At 35.2% G+C, this 20589-nt stretch overlaps 1 protein-coding gene and 1 long non-coding RNA gene across 2 annotated transcripts; both read right to left on the bottom strand.

Annotated features, from left to right (window-relative positions):
* Window positions 1–6628: 6628 nt before the first annotated feature.
* LOC130467428 (uncharacterized) lies at window positions 6629–10980 on the bottom strand. The gene is made up of 4 exons (XM_056835934.1): window positions 10514–10980; window positions 8139–10323; window positions 7687–8035; window positions 6629–7562 (listed from the first exon to the last, which is right to left on the bottom strand). The coding sequence occupies exons 2-4, from the start codon at window positions 10320–10322 to the stop codon at window positions 6904–6906; spliced, it is 3192 nt and encodes a 1063-aa protein (XP_056691912.1). The 5' UTR covers window position 10323; window positions 10514–10980; the 3' UTR covers window positions 6629–6903.
* Window positions 10981–15671: 4691 nt separating this feature from the next.
* Window positions 15672–17680, bottom strand: LOC130466939 (uncharacterized). Its single transcript, XR_008927102.1, has 2 exons — window positions 17590–17680; window positions 15672–15982 (listed from the first exon to the last, which is right to left on the bottom strand). It is a non-coding gene; the product is annotated as an uncharacterized lncRNA (long non-coding RNA).
* Window positions 17681–20589: the final 2909 nt, after the last annotated feature.

Below are 20589 nucleotides of genomic sequence, written 5' to 3'. Positions count from 1 at the left end.
AAAGTATAATTAAATAGTTCAAAATATGAAAACATGCAACTCTCTCGATCATCCCAAGCCACATGATTCCGACCTACCAACCTGCTATATTATTCTACTCCCCATCAATGCAAGTGCAAATGATAGATCATCACAGGGTCATTAAGGCAAAGGCCATGATCAAAACACACAAAGCACGTAGTCAGCAAAAGCTGAGTACTTACAAGAATAGAGTGAAACAAAACTAATACATGCATCATTCACTAAGTACTAATCAACATGCAAAAGTCATATAATAATTAACAACCAATCATGAATACAAGACTCGACTCTTGACTCACAATTTAATTAGAATAAGCTTCGAATGGGCCAAAAGAATAATCCATAAAGGAAAAAGGCGATGGGAGCCAACCGTACACCAAATAAAAAATAATAAAATCGGGCCATACCGAGTGTCGGTCCATACCGACGGAATTCCTGCGCATAATGTAAATGAAACAACGTCTTGTATCATTAGTAGGAGTACGAGCTTTCCGGAAAGACTCCCCCCATTGTTCATACTCAAGGTATATACGTTCCGAGAGTTTTGAAGCTTGTTCTGGTTGCACTTTACGTTTATTAATATTTTATTAAAGTTGAACTCAAGACTCAACAACGTACACACATACAATTAATAAACAACAACCAAAACAATCTTATTTTAATGTCTTAGGAATTGTGATCAACCAAGCAAGACTCTTGTGAAATTACTACCATGTTCCTTCTCACCAAAGTGAGATTCCACATCATGCCCATTAACATGAGGGTTGTGCCCTTGCACGACAAATCCTAATTCATTTCATACAAAATATTCCCAACTGAACCCTACATGTGCGGTGGCTTACGTGAGCTAACCCTTCACATGTGCTAAAATAAGTAGTACAACGAAGTACGAATAATTGGCTCAAAGTATGCTAGACATCCCGTACAATAGCATACAAATAAATAATCCATCCATTGCATGTGAAACAAACCATACATGCATAAATATTGAACAACATGATTGACAACGAAATCCATACTCATAATAATCTCAACATGCTTGTTCAATCAACAATTCAATAATTTCAATAATATTAATCCACATGATCGTTCACCAAAGCATATATGAATCCACATAATATAATTCACATCATCAACAAGCATGTAATGTCCTTGACAAAAGTGTGGTCGCCCTAGACTTGTACGTACCTTGAATACCTAAGCGTTGGGGCCACTTTGCAATAACGAGCACTCACTCAGAAATCACCTCATATCATCAAAATAATGAAACTTAAATTATTTCCATGTTCATTAAATTTCCAGCAACTTTATAAAATTTAAAACCTCATTTAAACTTTAGAATTCAATCGTTTTTCAATAATATAATCGTCTCAATTTGTAAAACCAATCCCTAGTACAAAAACATACTTTTTCCGGCTTTAAAATCAATAAAAATCAACACTTTAAGCCTTTATTCAAATCTGAAAATATAATTGATTATCATAATTAAAATCATCACCTAATTATGCTAATCAATTGACTCATTAGGTCTAGATTAAAACCCTAACTTGAAAATCCCAATAAAACCAATTTAACATCATAAAAATCAATCCTTTATTAAATAAATAAATCTGAAAATTCATCCTTTAATAATTAAAACAACCCTAATGAATCACAACACGTAAATCCTCAAATCACGGTATTCATAACCGATTCTCAGCATTTTAATTACTAAAAACAATAATAATATTATTATTTAAAATACGAAATTGAAATAGAATAGGTAAGAAAGAAGAGAATTATACCAATCCGGCCTATCGCACGGAACAATCACGAATTAGGGTGATTGGGCATAAAAGAATTGAATAACAAACACGAACAACACACACACACACACACGTCCATGTGTGTGCGCGCACAGCAAGGGGCGACGAGAAGAGGGGCATCGCGCACGGCTGGGCGCAGCGTGCGAGCGAGAGAGGGACGAGACAGGGGTGTGCGCTGAGCACACGAGCAAGGGAGACGAGGCAGGGGTGTGCGCGAGCACACGAAGCAACATCAGGGCACAGCAGCAGCGCAGGGCACGAGTGCTCGCTGCGGGCTGCGGGCAAGAGAGGAGAGGCGAGAGAGTGTGGGCGAGAGTGTGTGGGCGAGCTACGGGCGAGCACGAGGGCACGAGGCCGTGCTGGCGTGCGGGTGTGCGGACGAGAGAGGAGAGGGAGTTGGAGTGAGGGGCAAGCAAAGCAAAAGAGGCTTTATGAAATTTTAGGGGTTCATTTAATGATGATGAGTCCTATTTATAGGCTCCCTATTTTCAATGGGCTAGGCTTAGGAAAATAGAATTGGGCTTAGGGAATTAAATGTTTGGGCTAGCTTATGACTTGAATTAAATTCTTTCGATTGGGCTCGTTTAATAAAACGAATTGGACTATTCATTTAAAACCCGAAACCTTTAAAATTACTTGCAACCCATTTAATTTCCCGACTCAAGAATTAAATTTGTTTCGTAATTAATTAAAATAATAAATATTCTAATTAAAATAAAATACATTTAAATAATATTTAAATGCGAATTAAATTCCAAAAATCGTAAAATGCGTTATAAATATAATAAAATATACTTATAAATATTATAAAAATACGAGGTATTACAACCATCGCCAAACCTCCGTGTGAGTTTATCGTTTTGTGGTTGTAGCCCTGCTCTCCTCCTCTCTTGTCTCGTCTCTGCTCTCCCTCTCTCGGTTGTCCGTACCACCGCCACCAACGGTGGTAACGAATCCTCCATCAACAATACTCCATTATCAATTGGTAAAGTCTCTAACCCATTCCATAAATCAATTGATTTGGATTAATTGAAATTCCAGATTGGACAAACCCTAACTTTCTCATTGTTGATTTTTTTTCCCTTTTCACTTGTCTGGTGCGCCACTTCCTCCGTCGCCGGAGCCTACCGTGGTGTCGGTGATTCCCACCTTGTATGTCATTTTTTTTGTTTGAAGCCCCTGCCTCGTCCCTCGTCCCTCCTCCCTTGTTCGCTGAGATCCATGCATGCTGCTGAAACCGAGGATAATGTTGTTGATTCCGTACTATTTATGTCTTCCATTACCTCTTTCCTTATTTCATGGTATACCTCAAGATCAAATCTTCTCTCATTTATTTTACTTTATCCAAATTAGATTTTATTAGTTTTATGGAAACCAAATTGTTAGTATTCTCTATTATTTTGGTTATGTAGAGAAATTAATTTCAGTTGTTTAAATCATGTATTTTTTTATTTATTATGTACTTGAACAATTCATGTTACTTTTTCGTATTCTAAATGATTTTCTAAGTGATAATGTAACTAAGATTACATGGTTTGATTTTATTGATTTAGTAGTATTTATTAAGTATATTATTAAGTTACTATTGAACTATATATTCTTCAATTATAGGTTATGTTTAGCAAATTCAATTCGGTTTTTTTTCTATTATAATAAAAATATTATTATAATAAATATGTGTAATGTGAGTCTCAAATATAAGTTTTCGAAAGTCGAATAAGTTTTCTGATTTCTGAAAAAAGGAATTCAATTGGGTTATGGTTAGTTTGAAATAAGAACTTGGAGGGTTTGTTGAAATTTAGTTATAATTTGGTTTATGTGAGTAATTTTTATTTCATGCTTTTGTACGACAAGATAGATGATGGGAGAAGGGTTTAGGATATTTGAAATATGGAGTTAAGCGGAGAGTGGTGATCGAATGAGGCTTGGGATTTCTGTGTGGAGATTCGAGGTACACATTGTCCAACCATCTTCAATGTTTGAAGTTATATTTTGTATTTAAGTATTATGTATATATATGTATATAGTTATGGATTTTAAATTGTGCTTTGCAAATTGAATTGTATTTTGCAAATTGATTTGTGTTTGCAAATAGAATTATGCTTTGCAAATTAAATCGTGCTTGCAAATTGGATTGTAATGTTTATTTTAGAACCTTGATTCTTGTGAATGAATGTTTGTGTTAGTTAGGGAATTCGAGTGAGAGATGGTTTGAGTTGAGGGATTGTGCGATTAGAGAATTGAGTTCATGGAGGGTTCTTGAGGTTGAATTTGAGAGTAAATTAGTGGCATGGTTAATCATGAGGTAGGTGAATGTGTCAAAAGGTTAAGGGAGTCCTAAAAGAGTTAATCATAAATTGAAAACGTTAATGATTAAGTAAAGGTCTTTGCGTAATAGAAGTAGTCATACTCGAGTCTCTAAAGGAGCTAAGGTCTTGATGCTAAGTTAAGAGATCCTAAAATAATATTAAGTGAAGTCAAAGAAGTAATTTTAATCAATTCTAAGATGTTCTATTTTCAAATAGGTTTATATTTTCATTCAATCGAGTTAAACTTGCTTTGAGTTTCTTAAAAGACGCATGTTTTTCTTAATCAAGGGTTTATAATCATTCCTAACAAGACATATTTATTTGGAATTTCCTAAAAAGTCACATGTTTTTCTTCAATCTATGAATTATGAATTTAAACTAGTTTTGGAAACGTTAAGCGTTTTAATGAACTTGAGAATTGGAACGACTATAGATAAGGATGTTTTCAGTTTTGTTTTAAGTTAATTAAATGACAATATTTGCAAATAATAAAGAAAACTCCAACAAGTTTTAAAAAGAATACTATAGAGAATAACGACGTACTTTTAATCAACGATAAAGCCTTCGTGTCTTATAACATATGAGTTTGAAATATAAATAGTATGCATTTAAATGATTACTAAAGTTATCTTTGAGTATTTGAGTTTTATGCAAATATTTATAAAACATATTTCAAGCACACTAATCTTACATAGTTAAATCTAACTTTTAATATTTATAATTAAATCATACAACGAGTCTAACTAATATTTCGTTAGAGTCTCAAATGGAACTATGTTAAAGGATGTCACTTATGAGAGGTCAATTTATGGGTTAGTGGTTTAAGAAGTTTAGTGAACGGAATAAATCGTGAGCAACGTCCATGTCTTGCAAGATCACTATAGTCCGAGGAGGAAGTGTAAGGACAAAGTGTCAACAAATCTTGAGGGTGAAAATGAAATAGAGTTAAAGAGTTATGTAAGATAGAATTTGAGTGGGAATTTTATTGAGGAAGAACTAAATGCATGAATAAGGGGAAGAAAATGATATTTTGAGAACGAATTTATATAAATTGGTAATATAGTACTTCTGTAGGGGAAAGTAGCCATGTATGTGTTGCGTGGTGCTCACCTACATCGGTGATGAACAACCTTTATATCGAGCGTGGTGCTCATAGCGTGGTGCTCATTTATATCAGGGTGTGGTGCCCTTAGGACGCGTCCTGAAAGTCTTGCAAGCATATGGTAAACCGGAGGGCGACGACCCCACCGTATAGAGACAGTTGGTTGTGGTGACCCCTCTCGATTCGTGTTCACTTTCCCCAACTGCGAACAAATATGTCGAGAGTGAATTGTATATTTACGTATTGGAATAAAAGTTGTTCTATCGAGATGTTTCAAAGAACGACCTGGTCTAACTTTTGTTGAAATCATATTTGGAGCAAAAGCGTGGAATGTAGCGTATACCTCGAGAACGAGTTTGGCTTAGTGATGTTTTAACCCTGCAAGTATGTTTTATTTCTATCACATTAGAACTTCGTTTATGGTTGGAAACGTTAATTTATGCATTTATTGACTTGGGGAGATAATTATTGATAGTGAAGTTGTGTCTTGGGACTCTCTCAAAATATTTGGGTATAGTCTCTTATAAGTTTTGTAAGCGGTCTAGTGAGGTCATGGATTTATATGTAGGTGGTGTTGTTACTTATTGTTTTCCTTTCCGAGATTTATAAAGGAGTTATAAATTATTCGGTTTTTTCATGAAATGCCCCTGAGGTTTTAAAAAAACGCACCAAATACCCTCGCCTGTTTCGATTCACATAATATACCCCTATTTTTTTCCAAGTTTGCACCAAATACCCCTTAACTGACCTTCCGTTAGTCCTCCGTTAAGTCGTGTTTATAATTCACAGTATACCCCTTTTTATAAACTTAATGCATAATATACACCTATTTTAAAATTAAGTTGCACTAGATACCCAAATTGCAGGAATTTGAATTTAACGGCTAGTTTTTAAACCTAGGAAGCAAAATATAGCCGTTATGTTCTTGCTGTATATAAATGCTACTAGTGTTCACCTCACTTGCATACTTTCCCCTCTCCAAATTAGCCATGAGCTCTCATTCAAAAACCGAATCTTCTTCCATCCCAAATTTAGCATACATTAGAGTTCCTAATAAAAATTGCTATTGCGGGAGAAGATTTGCAATTAGGAGCTCGGAAACGGCAAAAAATCCGCAAAAGCTTTACTACAAGTGTGATCCTTGTGATAATTTCAAATGGTGCAAAGGTTTTCTTGAGCACACAAGTGATGAAGTTCAGAGCAAGGGAAACAGAGATGATGAAAACAGGGGAATGCAAGAACAAAGCTGGGGAATGCAAGAACAGAGCAGGGGAATGCATGAAGAGTTGAAGCTATTGAAGAAGAAGATCAAACAACAGAAACAGCAAATCAATTTTGCAATAAAAATTGGTGTATTAATGTTTGCATTTCTGATTTGGATAGCAATGAAGTAAAGTTGTAACAAATTTCATGAAATAAAGAGACTTTGTTCCATAAATACTTGTTCAAGCAAATAAGCTTTACATAAACTGAACTTTAAGTGGACAAACACCACTGAACTGCACAAAAAGAGGTGTTCTAAGCATTTCACTGTTTCCAAAAAATGATCTCTGCACAACTGTTTCCAAAAACTGATTCTAACTAAACTGATTCTGACTAAACTGATTTGACTAAGTTAGTTTAGCTTTGTGCACTACAATTCACAAAATATAGCCAACTGAGGTGACTATGCAGCTGCCTTTGACCTCTTCCTTGTGTTTGGTCCCCCATTTGATGTACTTGCTCCTGCTGCACCACTCTTTGAAGTACTTGGTCCAGTGGCACTTGTTCCTCCACTCTTGCATGTTCTTGAGTTGTGACCAAACTCTCTACACTTTCCACATTTCACATTTGTGTTCCTCTTCCCTTTCTTTGGTTCATTTGCCCCTCTCTTTCTCTTCTTAGCAGGTCTGCCAGATGGTCTTTTGATGGTTGGAGGCTGAATGGAAGGAAGGCCAAAGTCAGGCCACTGAGATGGATCTGCCATAGGATGAATATGTTCTGCATAGGTTAGCTTGTATGCAGCAGCCTTGAACCATGGGGATATGAAATCATGGGGGTTCATCCTTTGGTCATATATGACCCTCAGTGCATGCTTGCAGGGGATTCCACAGATCTGCCACTTCCCACAGGCACAACTTCTTGTTGCAAGCCTAATTGGGAAGTTGACATGTCCATCCCTAACCTCAAATTCACCCCCTCCACATGCTGTGGCATAACATAACCTGGACTCAGCTGTCCTCTCCTCTAACTCTTTCAATGCATATGCAGTGAGCTGACCTTCCTCCATGTCAACTGCCTTGTCAAATCTAGCCCCCACCCTCTGCATACACCAACTTCTGATTGCTGTACACCAGACATTAACCAACAAACAACAAGTTCAGGGGTATATTATGCATGAATATGATTAAACAACAAACAACAAGTTCAAGGGTAATATTATGCATGAATATGATTAGAAGAGTTATACCTTCCAATAATGAGAAGACAGGCATGTCTCTGAAGGGATTTGTGCATGCATTGAATGACTCCACAAAGTTTGTTGTGTTGTGATCACAACAAACAGTAGAGTCAAACTTATGCCTAGACCACTGCTCAATGCAGCTGTTCAAGTATGCAGTGGCATTTGCATTGTACTCACTGATCTTTTCCATGGCCTTACCAAACACATACTCATTGTATGCATTAGCAGCTATCCAAAAGAGCTTGTGGAATGCAGATCCACTGAAGCCATTGTTCTTACAATTCATGTATAGGTGTTGGCAGCAAACTCTCCTAGTTGCTCTAGGAAAAGTTTCTCTAACTGCCAACTCAACACCCTACACATCAGCAAACAACAAAAACAGGTTCATTAATATAGAAACATAAACATAAGAAAAAGTAAAGATCAGAAAAGACTAAATATCAGATCAGTACACATACCTTCATCCTATCACTGATGAAGGTCCAATCATCTCTGTTGCAACCCTCCTGCTCAAACATTTGCCTCAAACATCTCATGAAGTAGGTCCAACTGTCACAACTCTCAGTGTCTACTATCCCATAGGCAAGAACAAAAATTTCATTGTTCCCATCTATGCCAACTTCTGTCAGTAGAATGCCCTTGTAGAAACCACTTAAATGAGCCCCATCTATTCCAATTATGGGCCTACAACCCCTTAGAAACCCCCTGACTTGTGCAGCAAATGAGAAGAAGCAAGCTCTGAATTTTGGGTTCACATCCCCACTACTGGCCCCCCATGTTATAAGTGCATGACTCCCTGGGTTTGTTTGCTTAATCATCTCAGCATATCTAGGCAACAGCTCATATGCTTCAGCCCAACCACCATGCAGCTTTTCCTTTGCCATACTCCTGACCTTGTACAATAGCCTCTTTTTCACCCTCAACTGAAACTTCTCCTGTGCATACCTCCTCAATGTCTCCACTGGAATCTCTGGATTTGCCTCTATTTCCCCCAACATATGCTTACACAACCACTCAGAGGTCACCACTGGATTCTCCTCAAGCCTCCCACAAGTTCTGTGGGACCCACTGATCACCTTAATGGCCCAGCTAATATTGTCAAACAACCTACTGGCATGTATCCTCCAGTCACATGACTCCACTGCACACACTGCTGTGTACCTCCTATTGTCAGCCCTCTCAACACTAAGCCCAAACCCCTCCTGTATGCAGTAACTTCTCAACACTTCAAGAAATGTGGCCTTATCATGAAAGATCAACCAGGGTTCTAACTTAATGGACCCATATGGTTGATCAGTCCATATTTTGCCATTTTTATAGGCCTTATCCATCTTTGAGGAACCATTTAGACAATCCTCAAACCCCAAATCAGGAATATCATCAGGAATCACCTCATCATCAACATCAGAATCAATCCAATCATTCAGAACATCCTCTTGTTCAGAATCTGATTCCTCATAATCAGAATCCTCACTCTCCTCTTCTGAACATATCTCACCAACATCAGCAAAAACCCCTGGTGTCTTAGACCTTCCTGTACCCTTTCTCCCTTTTCCCTTTCCCTTGGAAACCCAAGTTCCAGCCTTCTTAGCAGTGACTTTGTTAACCCTAAACCCCTCAGGTCTAGCTCTGCCCCCCTTCTTTTTCACTGGCTGAGCTTGATCAGGTGGTGCTTGATTGTTAGGCTCATCAGTTTGGTTGTTCTGTGGTGGAGTGGGATTTTGTGGTGGTGGTGGAGGGGTGTGATGTTGTGGTGGAGAGGTGGGATGTTCTGGTGGTGGTGTGTGTTGTTGTTGTTGTGGTGGAGAGGTGGGATGTTCTGGTGGTGGTGTGTGTTGTTGTTGTTTTGGTTGGGTGGGTTCTTTCTGTGGTGGGGGTGGTGGGGGTGGTGGTGTAGGTTGTTTGGTGGGTTGTTTAGGTGGGGTGGGTTGTTTCTGTGGGGTGGGTTGTTTAGCTGATGCCCTCCTTTTGGGGGTTAGTTTCTTAGAAGCAGGCTTATCCTTGCCTTTTGACTTAGAAGCAACATGATTTGTGTGTTTGGGTGGGGTGGGTTGTTTCTTTGGGGATTCTTGTGTTTGTTGTGGTTGAGAGCAACCTGGAAACACCTCATCAGCATCATCTTTGCTAATGACTCTCACATACTCAACCTTCATGTCCTCACAATCAACAACAGGGACCTCCATAGCCACAGTGTACTCCATTTGTTCCTGTATTTCCCTCAAAATGTCCTCCCTTTCCTGTTGTTTCCTCATTGCTTCTTCCTCCTCTCTTTGAGCCCTCAACAGTTCCTCTTGTCTCTCCTTAAGTTGTCTCTCTTTTTCCTTTCTATGATTCTCAATTGTTGCAACAGCATTCCTAAACACCAATCCTGGTTTATCTGTTCCCTCAACCCAAATTTCAGCAGTGTCTTTACCCCAATTCCATCCCCACAGAAGCCTTAAAGTCTTATCATCATTCAATTCAACCTTACCACAAGGACCCTCAACATACAAGCTAAAGGTACTAGGCAAAAAAACATCTTGCTTAACTGATTCCTCAAAGATATCAAGAAACAACTTCAACAAACGATATTTTTCCATGTCTCCCACTCTAATATCAAAACTATGTGACCCATAACGTAGTAACAACCAAATAGCACTCATCCTAAAGGGAAAAAATAATGAAACTAACATCAATTTTCATTCCAACAACCACAATTGACCAATAACCAACAAGAAATTTGCGCAATTTTAAAAAAAAAAACTGACAATTTCACAAACCCTAACCCTAATCGATTTCGTGAAAAAAAAACAAGTTTACCAGCAAAATTAAACAGAGGAGAAGAGATTATTACCTGGAAGTAGACTAACCAACTTTAAAATTCCCGTTTCCTCTTCAACACTAACTCAACTGGAAATCGCCTCAAGTTTCTCCCTTTTTTGTCGCGATTGAAGCAAAATCACAACCCACGAACTCGCCTTTAAGGTGCGCAGCAAAATTCACAAAAATATTGAAGATCTACCCAGAATTTCTAGGGTTTGAGTAGGATTAGAGCTTGAAGAAGAACAGGGGAGAGGAGAGAGAAAGAGAAAAATGTGAACGGTTTTTTTTTTTTTTTGGTCTTTCTGTGAAAGTGAAGGAAGTCAATGGCGCTAAACCAAAATTAAGGGCAAATAAGTAAAACACCACTAACGGCAGACTAACGGCGTTAGCTGACAGGTGCATGTCATGAACAGTACGGATAAATAGGGGTATATTATGTGAATCGAAACAGGCGAGGGTATTTGGTGCGTTTTTTAAAACCTCGGGGGCATTTCATGAAAAAACCGTAAATTATTTGATGACAACAGGTTTCTTACATTAATGCAGGAGTGATTTTCATTTGAGTTGTTTTGTTTTAACAAGAATGTAAATTTGTTTTATAAGTTTGGATTTTGATACGTTTGGTCCTCATACACTTAAAGTTTTATTAATTCACGAGCAAGTTATGCAACAAAACGAAACAAAACCAAAATCATACTTTGAGCCACTTATTAAAAGTATTTCAGGTTGAACAATGTGTACTCAGATTTCCGCTGATTTTGTTCTATGAACCTGTCCCGGTGGGGGCAGAATTAAAATGTTTTACAGGTAGCAAGGATCGAGTCTAAGTTCAGGTGTCGAAGATGCTTAGAGATTTGGGAAAGTAATATTATATTCCAAGGCTGGGTTATGAATTCTACAAGTGTATTTAAGTTGCCCAAATGGGTTGTATTATTCCTTCCTAGAGCTTTTAGTTTATTATTTATGGAGTATATATCCTTTTTGAGTTTGGTGACACCCTGGTGATATTTTGGGAAACGTTATATGTTGGAATGATGTAACTGAAGCAGGTGAAACAAAATCTGACGTAATTTCCTAAAGAATATTTTTAGGTTGTCCATATTTAGGGGAAGTGTTGCCGATTTTTTTTACTAATTAACTAAGTTTAAGATTTAAATAGTGTCGTTAAGATAGGCTAAACCTGTGATTAAATCTTTGAAGTTGTTTGAGGAGTTAAGTTTGTTTTGTAGGGATAATTGTAATTTGCAAGCAGCTCATTAAGGGCGGGTTGTTACAACTTAATCTCCTAGCATAGTGATTACTTCACTAATGACCATAATTTATCATAAACCTCAATAAACATTCCTTTTTAAAATTTCCAGCAACATAAACTATTTTAAAAATTCACAACACCAAATTAACATGCTTAGAATCATAAAAATCATAACTTTGGTAATTCATAATCATCCTACCATGATTTAAAATCATTAAAGCCTTAAAAATTCATACTTTAATAATTAAAACCATTATTTCAATCAAATTGTATAATCTGAAACTTAATAATTTAATTATGCAAAACATGAAATATGAAATTCATAATTAATTCATAAAACTATAATTTAATTCAATAAAAACATGAATTATATTAATAAAATATAAATTAAAACATTAATTAGTTTTAAAGGTTTGAGAAATAACAAAAAATGAGGGAGAGTGGGACGCCGGTCGGAGGGGAGAGGCGGCGGCGAGGGTAGCAGTTGCCGGCGAACAAGGCACGGCTGGCCGGTGGCTCTGCGGCGGTTGCGTGCTGGGTGGCTGCGTGTGAAGCAAGAAACAAGAAGCACAAAGAGGAGAAGAACGCTGGCCTGTAGGCGCGGCAGCGACGGCTGAAGCGCGGTACAGCAAGGCGGCGCGGCACGGGGTAGACGCAACAACAACAACAACCAGGTGGTGGTGGCTGAGCAAAAACAGAACCAACACTTTCAAGAGGAGAGAAAACGAAAAGGATAAAGAAAGAAAAAGAGGAGGAGAAGAAGAATTAGAACTGACCAGGGCGACGGAGGAGAGATGGTGCGGTGGTCGTGAGTTGGTTGGCCGACGGTGGCGATAAGGCTCGCGCTGTTGTCGTGGTTGCTGTCGAACAAACAACCATGCTTAAGGAGGAGCACAAGAAACGAAAGAAAACAAGAGGAAGAATGAACGAGAGGAGGAGGAAAGAATTACCGGCGGCGACGGAGAGGGACAATGACGGTGGAAGCGCCGGCGGTGGTGGCCGCTGTGCAGCAGCAGCAATGACGGTAGTGAGGAGAGAAGCAAAGTTTTGAGGATTCCTTGTTCCTTGTTCACGTGAATAGTGAAAGAGAAGAGGGTTGGCTGTATTTTGTTTCACTTGAAATAGAAAAGGGAAAGATTGAGTTTTGGGTTTATTGTTTGGGCTTTGCCAAGTGGGCTTAGAATTAGGATTTAATTTTAGGATTTGAATCCAAAATCGATTAGGATAGTTTTCTAAATTCAATCGGTTTTCGTAATTCGATTTCTTTTCAACATAAAATTTTAAAATTATATTAATTTCATAAATCGTTGAAATATTTAAAACGTATAAAAATAAATATTCGTTAGTTACATATTTATTTCTAAAATTAGTAAATTCTATTTAAATATAATTAACTATACGTTAATTATATTAATAAAATGTATAAAATTATGGGGGATTATACATGGCCTTTGCCTTAATGACCCTATGATGATCCATCATTGCACTTGCATTGTTGGGGAGTAGTTTTAAATAAGCAGGTTGGTGGAGATAATTTACGGGAGAAGTTATCATGGGAATAGTGTTGAGACTATTTCATCTTTTGCATTGATAAACTCTATTTTGATTTTAATCATGACTATCTCTATTACTACTTTAATTATTAAACTATAGTTAATGGTTTTTAAACTATTTAATACTTTGATTTTGGGCCTTAATGGTACGTTCCAGTTTGTTAAGTGAACATTAACTATTTAATATGATTTGAAAGTTAGTTATTTCCGCTGCGTAATTCCGGTAAATAGCTTTAGCCGTTATCACGGTGGAGGTAATATCTTGGTAATTCTTTTATATTAGTCGGAAAAAGGTAATTATAAATATAAGGAATTATCAGGGTGTTACAAAGTGGTATCAGACCTTAGTTTCCGTCCTTCTTTGTAGTAAGCTATACTACAAAGTGGTATTTGCAGAGATCTAATTTGAGAGCTGCTTCGCATTAATTAATAGTGCAAAGTGGTAAATCCTTAAACTACGATTTTAAAAACTACTTGATAGTAATTCATACTATTTGAGTAGGATTTGCGGAACTTTTAAGATTTTCGAAAATTATTTTCCTAAAAACAAAACGTTATTTTTGAGTACTCAGTATTTTGAAAAGCCAAATACCAATTACTTAAAGTTATTTAAAAAACTTATTTGATTTTATTTAAAATTACTCGAATTTAATAAATTCGAATTAAATTTTTTGAATTTCTTTTCTTTTTCCGATTTTTCGAGATTTTCAAAAAAAAAAAATTTAATTAATTTCGGATTTTACGAATTCTTATAGGGGAAGACTCATGTGAGAACACCTCCTTTATGTGAGAACACAATCTTATGTGAGAATAAATCTTAGCCTTTAGTTCTTTTCTAATCTAACAGCTCAAAATCAAGGGATTAGTAATGGCATTTATGTAAATTCGTTGAACAATGAACCAGCCATCTTCTTCCATTTTCACGCATAATTCTTTCTCTCTCTAACCTCTGTTTTCTCTCTCTCCTCTCTCTTCACTTTGCTGCCATTAGAGACCTCAATCAAGGTCGCATTTCTTCGCTTAAATTTCAGTTTAATTCTCTGCGATTTCAATCACATTCTTGAATATATTCATCGAATTTCCAGATTTTTCTTGTTTAAAGGTACGCTACCAATTTTTATTTTCATGATTATGTGATTTTGGACCGATTTTGTTGAATTTAATTGTATTTTGTGGCGACTATTTGTATTTTGATTCAATTTCTTTCTGAATTTGTGTTTATATTCAGATTTTATCACGTTTTGTGAAATTCTATTGTTTGAAATTTATATTTGTGCGAATTCAATCGTCCGACGATCGATTAAGTTGTTCTTTGAATCAACTCCTTATATTGAAAAATTTTGTGTTTTCCTTGTTTCATATTGATCATTATTGTATCTGGTTGAGTTATGGAATTTAGAAGTTCATCATACTCAGGTATCATCATTCACGGAATCCGATCAGTTTTGCTATTAATATGTCAGATTATGTTCTGAATAATTGGTCCCTGTGTTTTAAATAATTGTTTTAAATGTTCTGAATAATTGTTTCTAATGTTCCGAATAATTGTTTCTAATGTTCTGAATATACATGTTATGAACTGTTTTCTCATTCTTTCGTAGATTTTGTTGTAAATAATGAACAACTAGAGAGTTGTTCTAATTCAAATGTGTCTAGTTGTTAAGTTTCATTACCATGATATCCGAAATTGCCCAAAAAAAAAGTAAAGTGAATTTGTAAGTTATAACTTTTTGTAACATAATCTGAATATTTATATTTTTGTTTTATTCCTTTCATGTTCTGAATAAATGTTCACCGTGTTCTAAACTTCACACAACATGTGCTAGGAAACTAAGCATTGTGTTCTACACAATATGCATAATGTTCTAACCACTATACATCATTGTTCTAAAAAATATACAAAATGTTCTAATTTGTACAGTACTTTTATTATTTGTGCTCAGTTGTCTTGACACTAAATCCCTTTTGATATTTTCAGGACTTTGTCATCGAATCACTTTGTTCAGACAATACTCGATTTTAGTATTTGTGGTGCAGATTTGAAGAATTATCTAATGTTGCACTCTTTGTTACATTTTTTTTTATATCTTGTTTTAATTTAGTGTTACATTTTAATTATCATTCTAGATGGACATAGTGTTATGCTTCTAATTGTTATACAAATTTTATATGTTTTATTTTAAGCGTATTTTGGTTATTGACCATGTTCTAAAATTAATTAAACACCTATTCTATATATTGTACGTTTATCATGTTCTAAAATTTTATATCTTTTGTTCTACATAGAAAAATAGAATACATATTTTTTTAGCGATATTTTGAACATGGTTTAGCTAGTAGATTTGTGAAGTATTTGACTTCTTTTTTTAATAGATTCTTTAAAATATCACATCACGAGTCTATTCGTCAAAATAAACTTCAAACAAGGTTAAAACTTCAAGCAAATGAATCATTACAAGTTGATAAAAACCAACTAATATCGAAATTGTCGGTTTACCAATTTTACGAATTCAACATAAAGTATTTACAAGAAATTCAACATTTGATGTTACAAAGACACTATGATCCCGTTAAAAATTTGATTCTTTGTTGCCCATTTCCTTGACTTTGGAATCATAACATGATGTCCATCATTTTCCCTACGCGTCAATATCTTGCCACAATACTCAACCTTCAATATCTTCATTTTCTCAAACTGCAATGAATTAAAATTTGAATATTAGAAACAATAAAATAACATATGTTCTGAATTTACAAAGAAGATGTTCTTAATTCACAAACTAAAGGTTCTGATTTCCCAAACTAAAGGTTCTGAATTTCTAAACTAGATGTTATGAGTCCCCAAACTACATGTTCTGCATTCTTAAGCTAAGTTTTCTAAATTCCCAAACTAAATTTCTGAATTGACATAGATACACATAAAAGAGCACACACATGCAAGTAACAGACGCAACACACATAAGTACACCCAGCACATAATTGAAGACATCATAATTGACAGTAACTTCAGTTTTTCCATCAAGGTTAGCTTCGGTTTCTTCCCTACAACATATGAAACAAATTTAGTTATGTCTTAAATATGTGTATATTATATTAAGAACAACATATGTTATATGTTATAACCAATGATATGTTCTAACTAGTGAAGAACATGTTCTAACAAGAGAAGCTATATGTTCTAACAATTGAATTTATATGTTCTAGCAAGTGAAGATATATGTTCTGTACTTTATTCCTATAAGTTCTAATCAGTTAACCTACATGTTCTAAGCAGTTAAGCTATGTGTTCTAATAATTGAATTTATATGTTCTAAACCTCAGTTAATAGAAGATCAGATATGCTCAGCTGAACAACTTGAATCTAGACTTTATTATCATCAATAAAAGGTCATTACATTCACAACATATTACTAGGAAAGGCAGAAACATGTTCACAAGAGAGCCTACAAGCAGTCTGACATTATTCCAAGGCAGTATGTCAATATGTCATGCTTGAAATAAGGGAAAAATAATAAAAGGTAGTGAAGAATCTAGGGAGCTGAGATATGATGGCATGTTGAATGCTTGGAGGTGATGCTGATAGTTGTTAGTTAAGACTTACTGAAACTTTAAAAAGAAGACGAGTGGAGAACGAAAGGATTACTTTTCTAGGGAGAAATGGGAGAATCATTATCCTTACTAGTTCCTACCAATATCAGATGGTACTTTAAACTCCAATCAAAGCTTCTTCAAAGATATCACCTACGAACTCTGATTGTAAGGGTCAACCTGGGCTAAATATCAAAAATTAAGAATGTGAAAACAGAGAAGTGTTCGGTTTAGCTCCCAATAATATATCTTTTATGCAAAGCCCCCCTCGCTTTCCCCTTAGCAAGCTCAAAATTTCCCTTTTGCTTCAATTAAACATAAGTTCATTACAGAACCTGCAGAGACTGAAACAAGGAAAATTTAGGAGCAGCTAAGCACAAGAATACCTACACTATTTATATTATCAAGGAAAGTACGAGTTTTATTCAATAAGAAAGAGAAAATAGCAAATCAAACTTGGAGCACAACTTGTGGAAGTGGATAACCAGAGCAACTTTTATAGGATAGAACATCTCAAAGTTAAGCTCCTTTATATGTAGCTATCTTTATTCAGAAGTTTTGCATAGTTGAAAACATCACCATCCTTACATTTTGATGTTCTAAAAAGTAACTTCCCTGTTCTAAACATTAAACAATTTTGTTCTAAACAGTGAACCATCATGTTCTAAATGTAGAACCTTCGTGTTCTAAAGAATTGAGATTATAAAATATTACCCAGCATTTTCAAGGATGTCCTTCAGAAATGCTAGTTCGACAGTAGGGATACCAGTGCGTCGTGGCTCTAATGTTTTGACGTGTTTAATCTCATTTTCGTGATTGAATTATCTCTGCTTAAACATTCAGAACATATAACCATAGTTTATAGAACATCGCGAATTAATTCATAAAAAAAAATAGAAAAAAAATCAGAAATTAATTCAAAAAATCAGAAATTGAAAACCTAAAATTCGAAAATTCAAAAAATAATCACAAAATATCAAAATATGAATAATTACTCACAAAAATGCAAAACAAATTGATTATGAATTCAGAAAATAATAACAAAATATCTAGAAAATAATCACAAAAAATTCAGAAAAAATAGATTAAGACATAGAACATTCAATCGATTGATTACCTACGATTCTTCTCGATCTTCTGAATCTGAATTGTGTTTTCGTCAAATTTTTTTCGCAATTTCATCTTCACTTTTCATATTTTTCCTTAAAATCAAAAGTAACCACAAATTAACTTAAATTAAATTCTAAAAAACAAGCGAATAGTTAGAAATTTGTGTATTGTTGTTTACCTTCTCCGTTCGTAGGTTTTTCACCCCGATTTTAGGATTGTTCTCCTTCATTTTCAATTGTATAAGAATTCAAAAAAATTAGGTTAAAAATGACATAAATTGCAGAAAAAAGGAAGAAATATACAAGAATTCGACGACAAAGTACCTGAAATCAGCGAATTGAAGCTTCATCGACCTTTTCTAAGCTTTAATGGCAGTTTTTTGAGAGAGAAAATGGTGAGAGAGAGAATTTTAGAGAGAGGGAGAGAGAGAACATCTGATATTAGTTTTAGGAGAAACGACTGCCTTTTATTATTTGGTAGGTGGGAGGTTAATCTTAGCCCTTGAATTTCATCTAATCCTACGGATTAGATTCATTCTCATTTATACTAGTGTACTCACATAGGAACCTATTTTCACCGGATCCCTTCCCTATATATATATATATATATATATATATATATATATATATATATATATATATATATATATATATATATATATATATATATATCTGAATTATTTACTTATTTCTTCAATTATTTATTTTCGGAAAATAATCGGATTAATTAATTAAATTATTCGATTAATTATTTTAATTTTCGATTTTAATTTTAATAATTTCGCTTATATTTGAAGTTATTTATTTAATTAATTTCAAAAATTATTCTTATTTCTAAGTGAGAAAGGGTAGATTAAGAAGGGTATATTTAGATTAAATATGCATTTAATTTGAGTATGCATGTGATTAAGTGTTAAGTATTAATTGTATGCTTATGTATTTAAGTTTGATCATGTTTTATGTTGTTTTATGTGATTAATTGCATCACGATTCATGATTAATTATGTATTTGTGCATTGAAATTGTATGGCTCCACGAACTTACTTTGCTTTGGAACGTATTAGTAAGACTTTTAGTTGTGTACTTTCAGGACTAAGATGTTTCTTTCAAAGTTCGCTAACCTAGGACACCTAGAGAAGCTAGATTTTGAGACCCCGTACATTTACCTACAGAAGATTGAGTTTGCCTGCAACTATTTTGCTACAGTCAATAAATTGCCCGAACTAAGGAAAAATGATGTCATGGCCGAGATGGTTATTCATTATTTACCCCATAGGAACCCATATATAAGTCTGAAGCAACAGTTTCATGATATGCATACTGACAGTGGCCTTCCTAATTACTTCAAGTATGGTACTCCAGATGTTAGGTAGAGGTATGACACGGAGATTATGACCACTATTCTAGAGATGGCAGAGCAATGTTTTGAGGATGGTAAGATGGCGGAAAGCATTAACCACAAAGAGTTTGATAGTGATACGGAAACCCCTATGAATGAGGACAGTGATGATGATGTTGTTGAGATTGAAAACCCTAACCATATCATTCCTGAACCCACTATTGAGAATTCTAGCGATACTGAAGTTGAGCCTGAAACAAATGATGAAGTGAACAGTGAGCTACAACAGAATAATGATGATATGGAGTATGAATCCGATCTGGAAGAAGACTTCGACGATCCTAATAATCAAGACTTCACTCTGGAGTACTACAATGAAAGGAAAGATCGCCAAGATGACTCTAGCATTTAGACTAATGTAATAGCTAGTGCTTATTTTAGTGGAGTAATAAAGTAGCAAGCTACTATTTATGGTTTTAGTAATTCGTTTTCTGGTTTCTCGAATAAAAGTACTATCCAAAGGATGTATTATTCTCTCATTGAAGCAATAAAAGTTTTGAATTATTTTTTTTATTACCTCTAATTCTAAGTTTTAAGTTTTATTTGAGAGACTATCGCAAAAGAATTTCATGTATTTCTTCAATGCAATCGTACTTGTAAGGTGGTTCAATCCTTCACCACTTAAACTTTGTGACGCGAATTAAAGCGGGAATTGGCCAAAGAGTAGGCGCCATTCTTGCCTTAAGGGTCCGAAATTTTGGTGCTTAATGTGTGCTATTGCGTGACTTGTTGTTATTCCAATGCTTTAGCAAGGTAGTGTTCAACTCAGTTGTTAAAGTTAGCCTTTTGTTTTATTCAGGAGAAGGGACATGACTACCGAAGGGATTGCCGATGTGGTTAGGCAACTAGCTGAAGTAGTGCAAAACTTAGCATAGAATAGAAATAACCAAGGACTTGATCCAGCTGGTGAAATGTTTAAGAAGGTGGCCTAGAGTAAGCCTCCTTTGTACCAAGGGGAAGTAGACCCAATTGTACTTGAGAATTGTTTAAGAGAGTTCGATAAGCTTATATTAGCTGTGAATTTCCCAGAAGACCTTAGGTTTAATAGTGTTGTGTATTACCTTAGGTGTTAGAATCCAACCTTCCTTTACTTGTATTTTGCTTATCTAGTGCTTTCTAGGATCTTTCTAATAGTTTCTAGGCTCTAGATAGAATTATGATGTTACTGTAATTCCAGTGTTCACTGGCAAGTTTTAGCTAATTCAA

The sequence above is a fragment of the Spinacia oleracea genome, chromosome 2 (genome assembly GCF_020520425.1).
Source record: "Spinacia oleracea cultivar Varoflay chromosome 2, BTI_SOV_V1, whole genome shotgun sequence".
NCBI lineage: Eukaryota > Viridiplantae > Streptophyta > Magnoliopsida > Caryophyllales > Amaranthaceae > Spinacia > Spinacia oleracea.
Note: the sequence above shows the minus strand (reverse complement) of the source record. Positions and strands in the feature narration are given on the sequence as shown.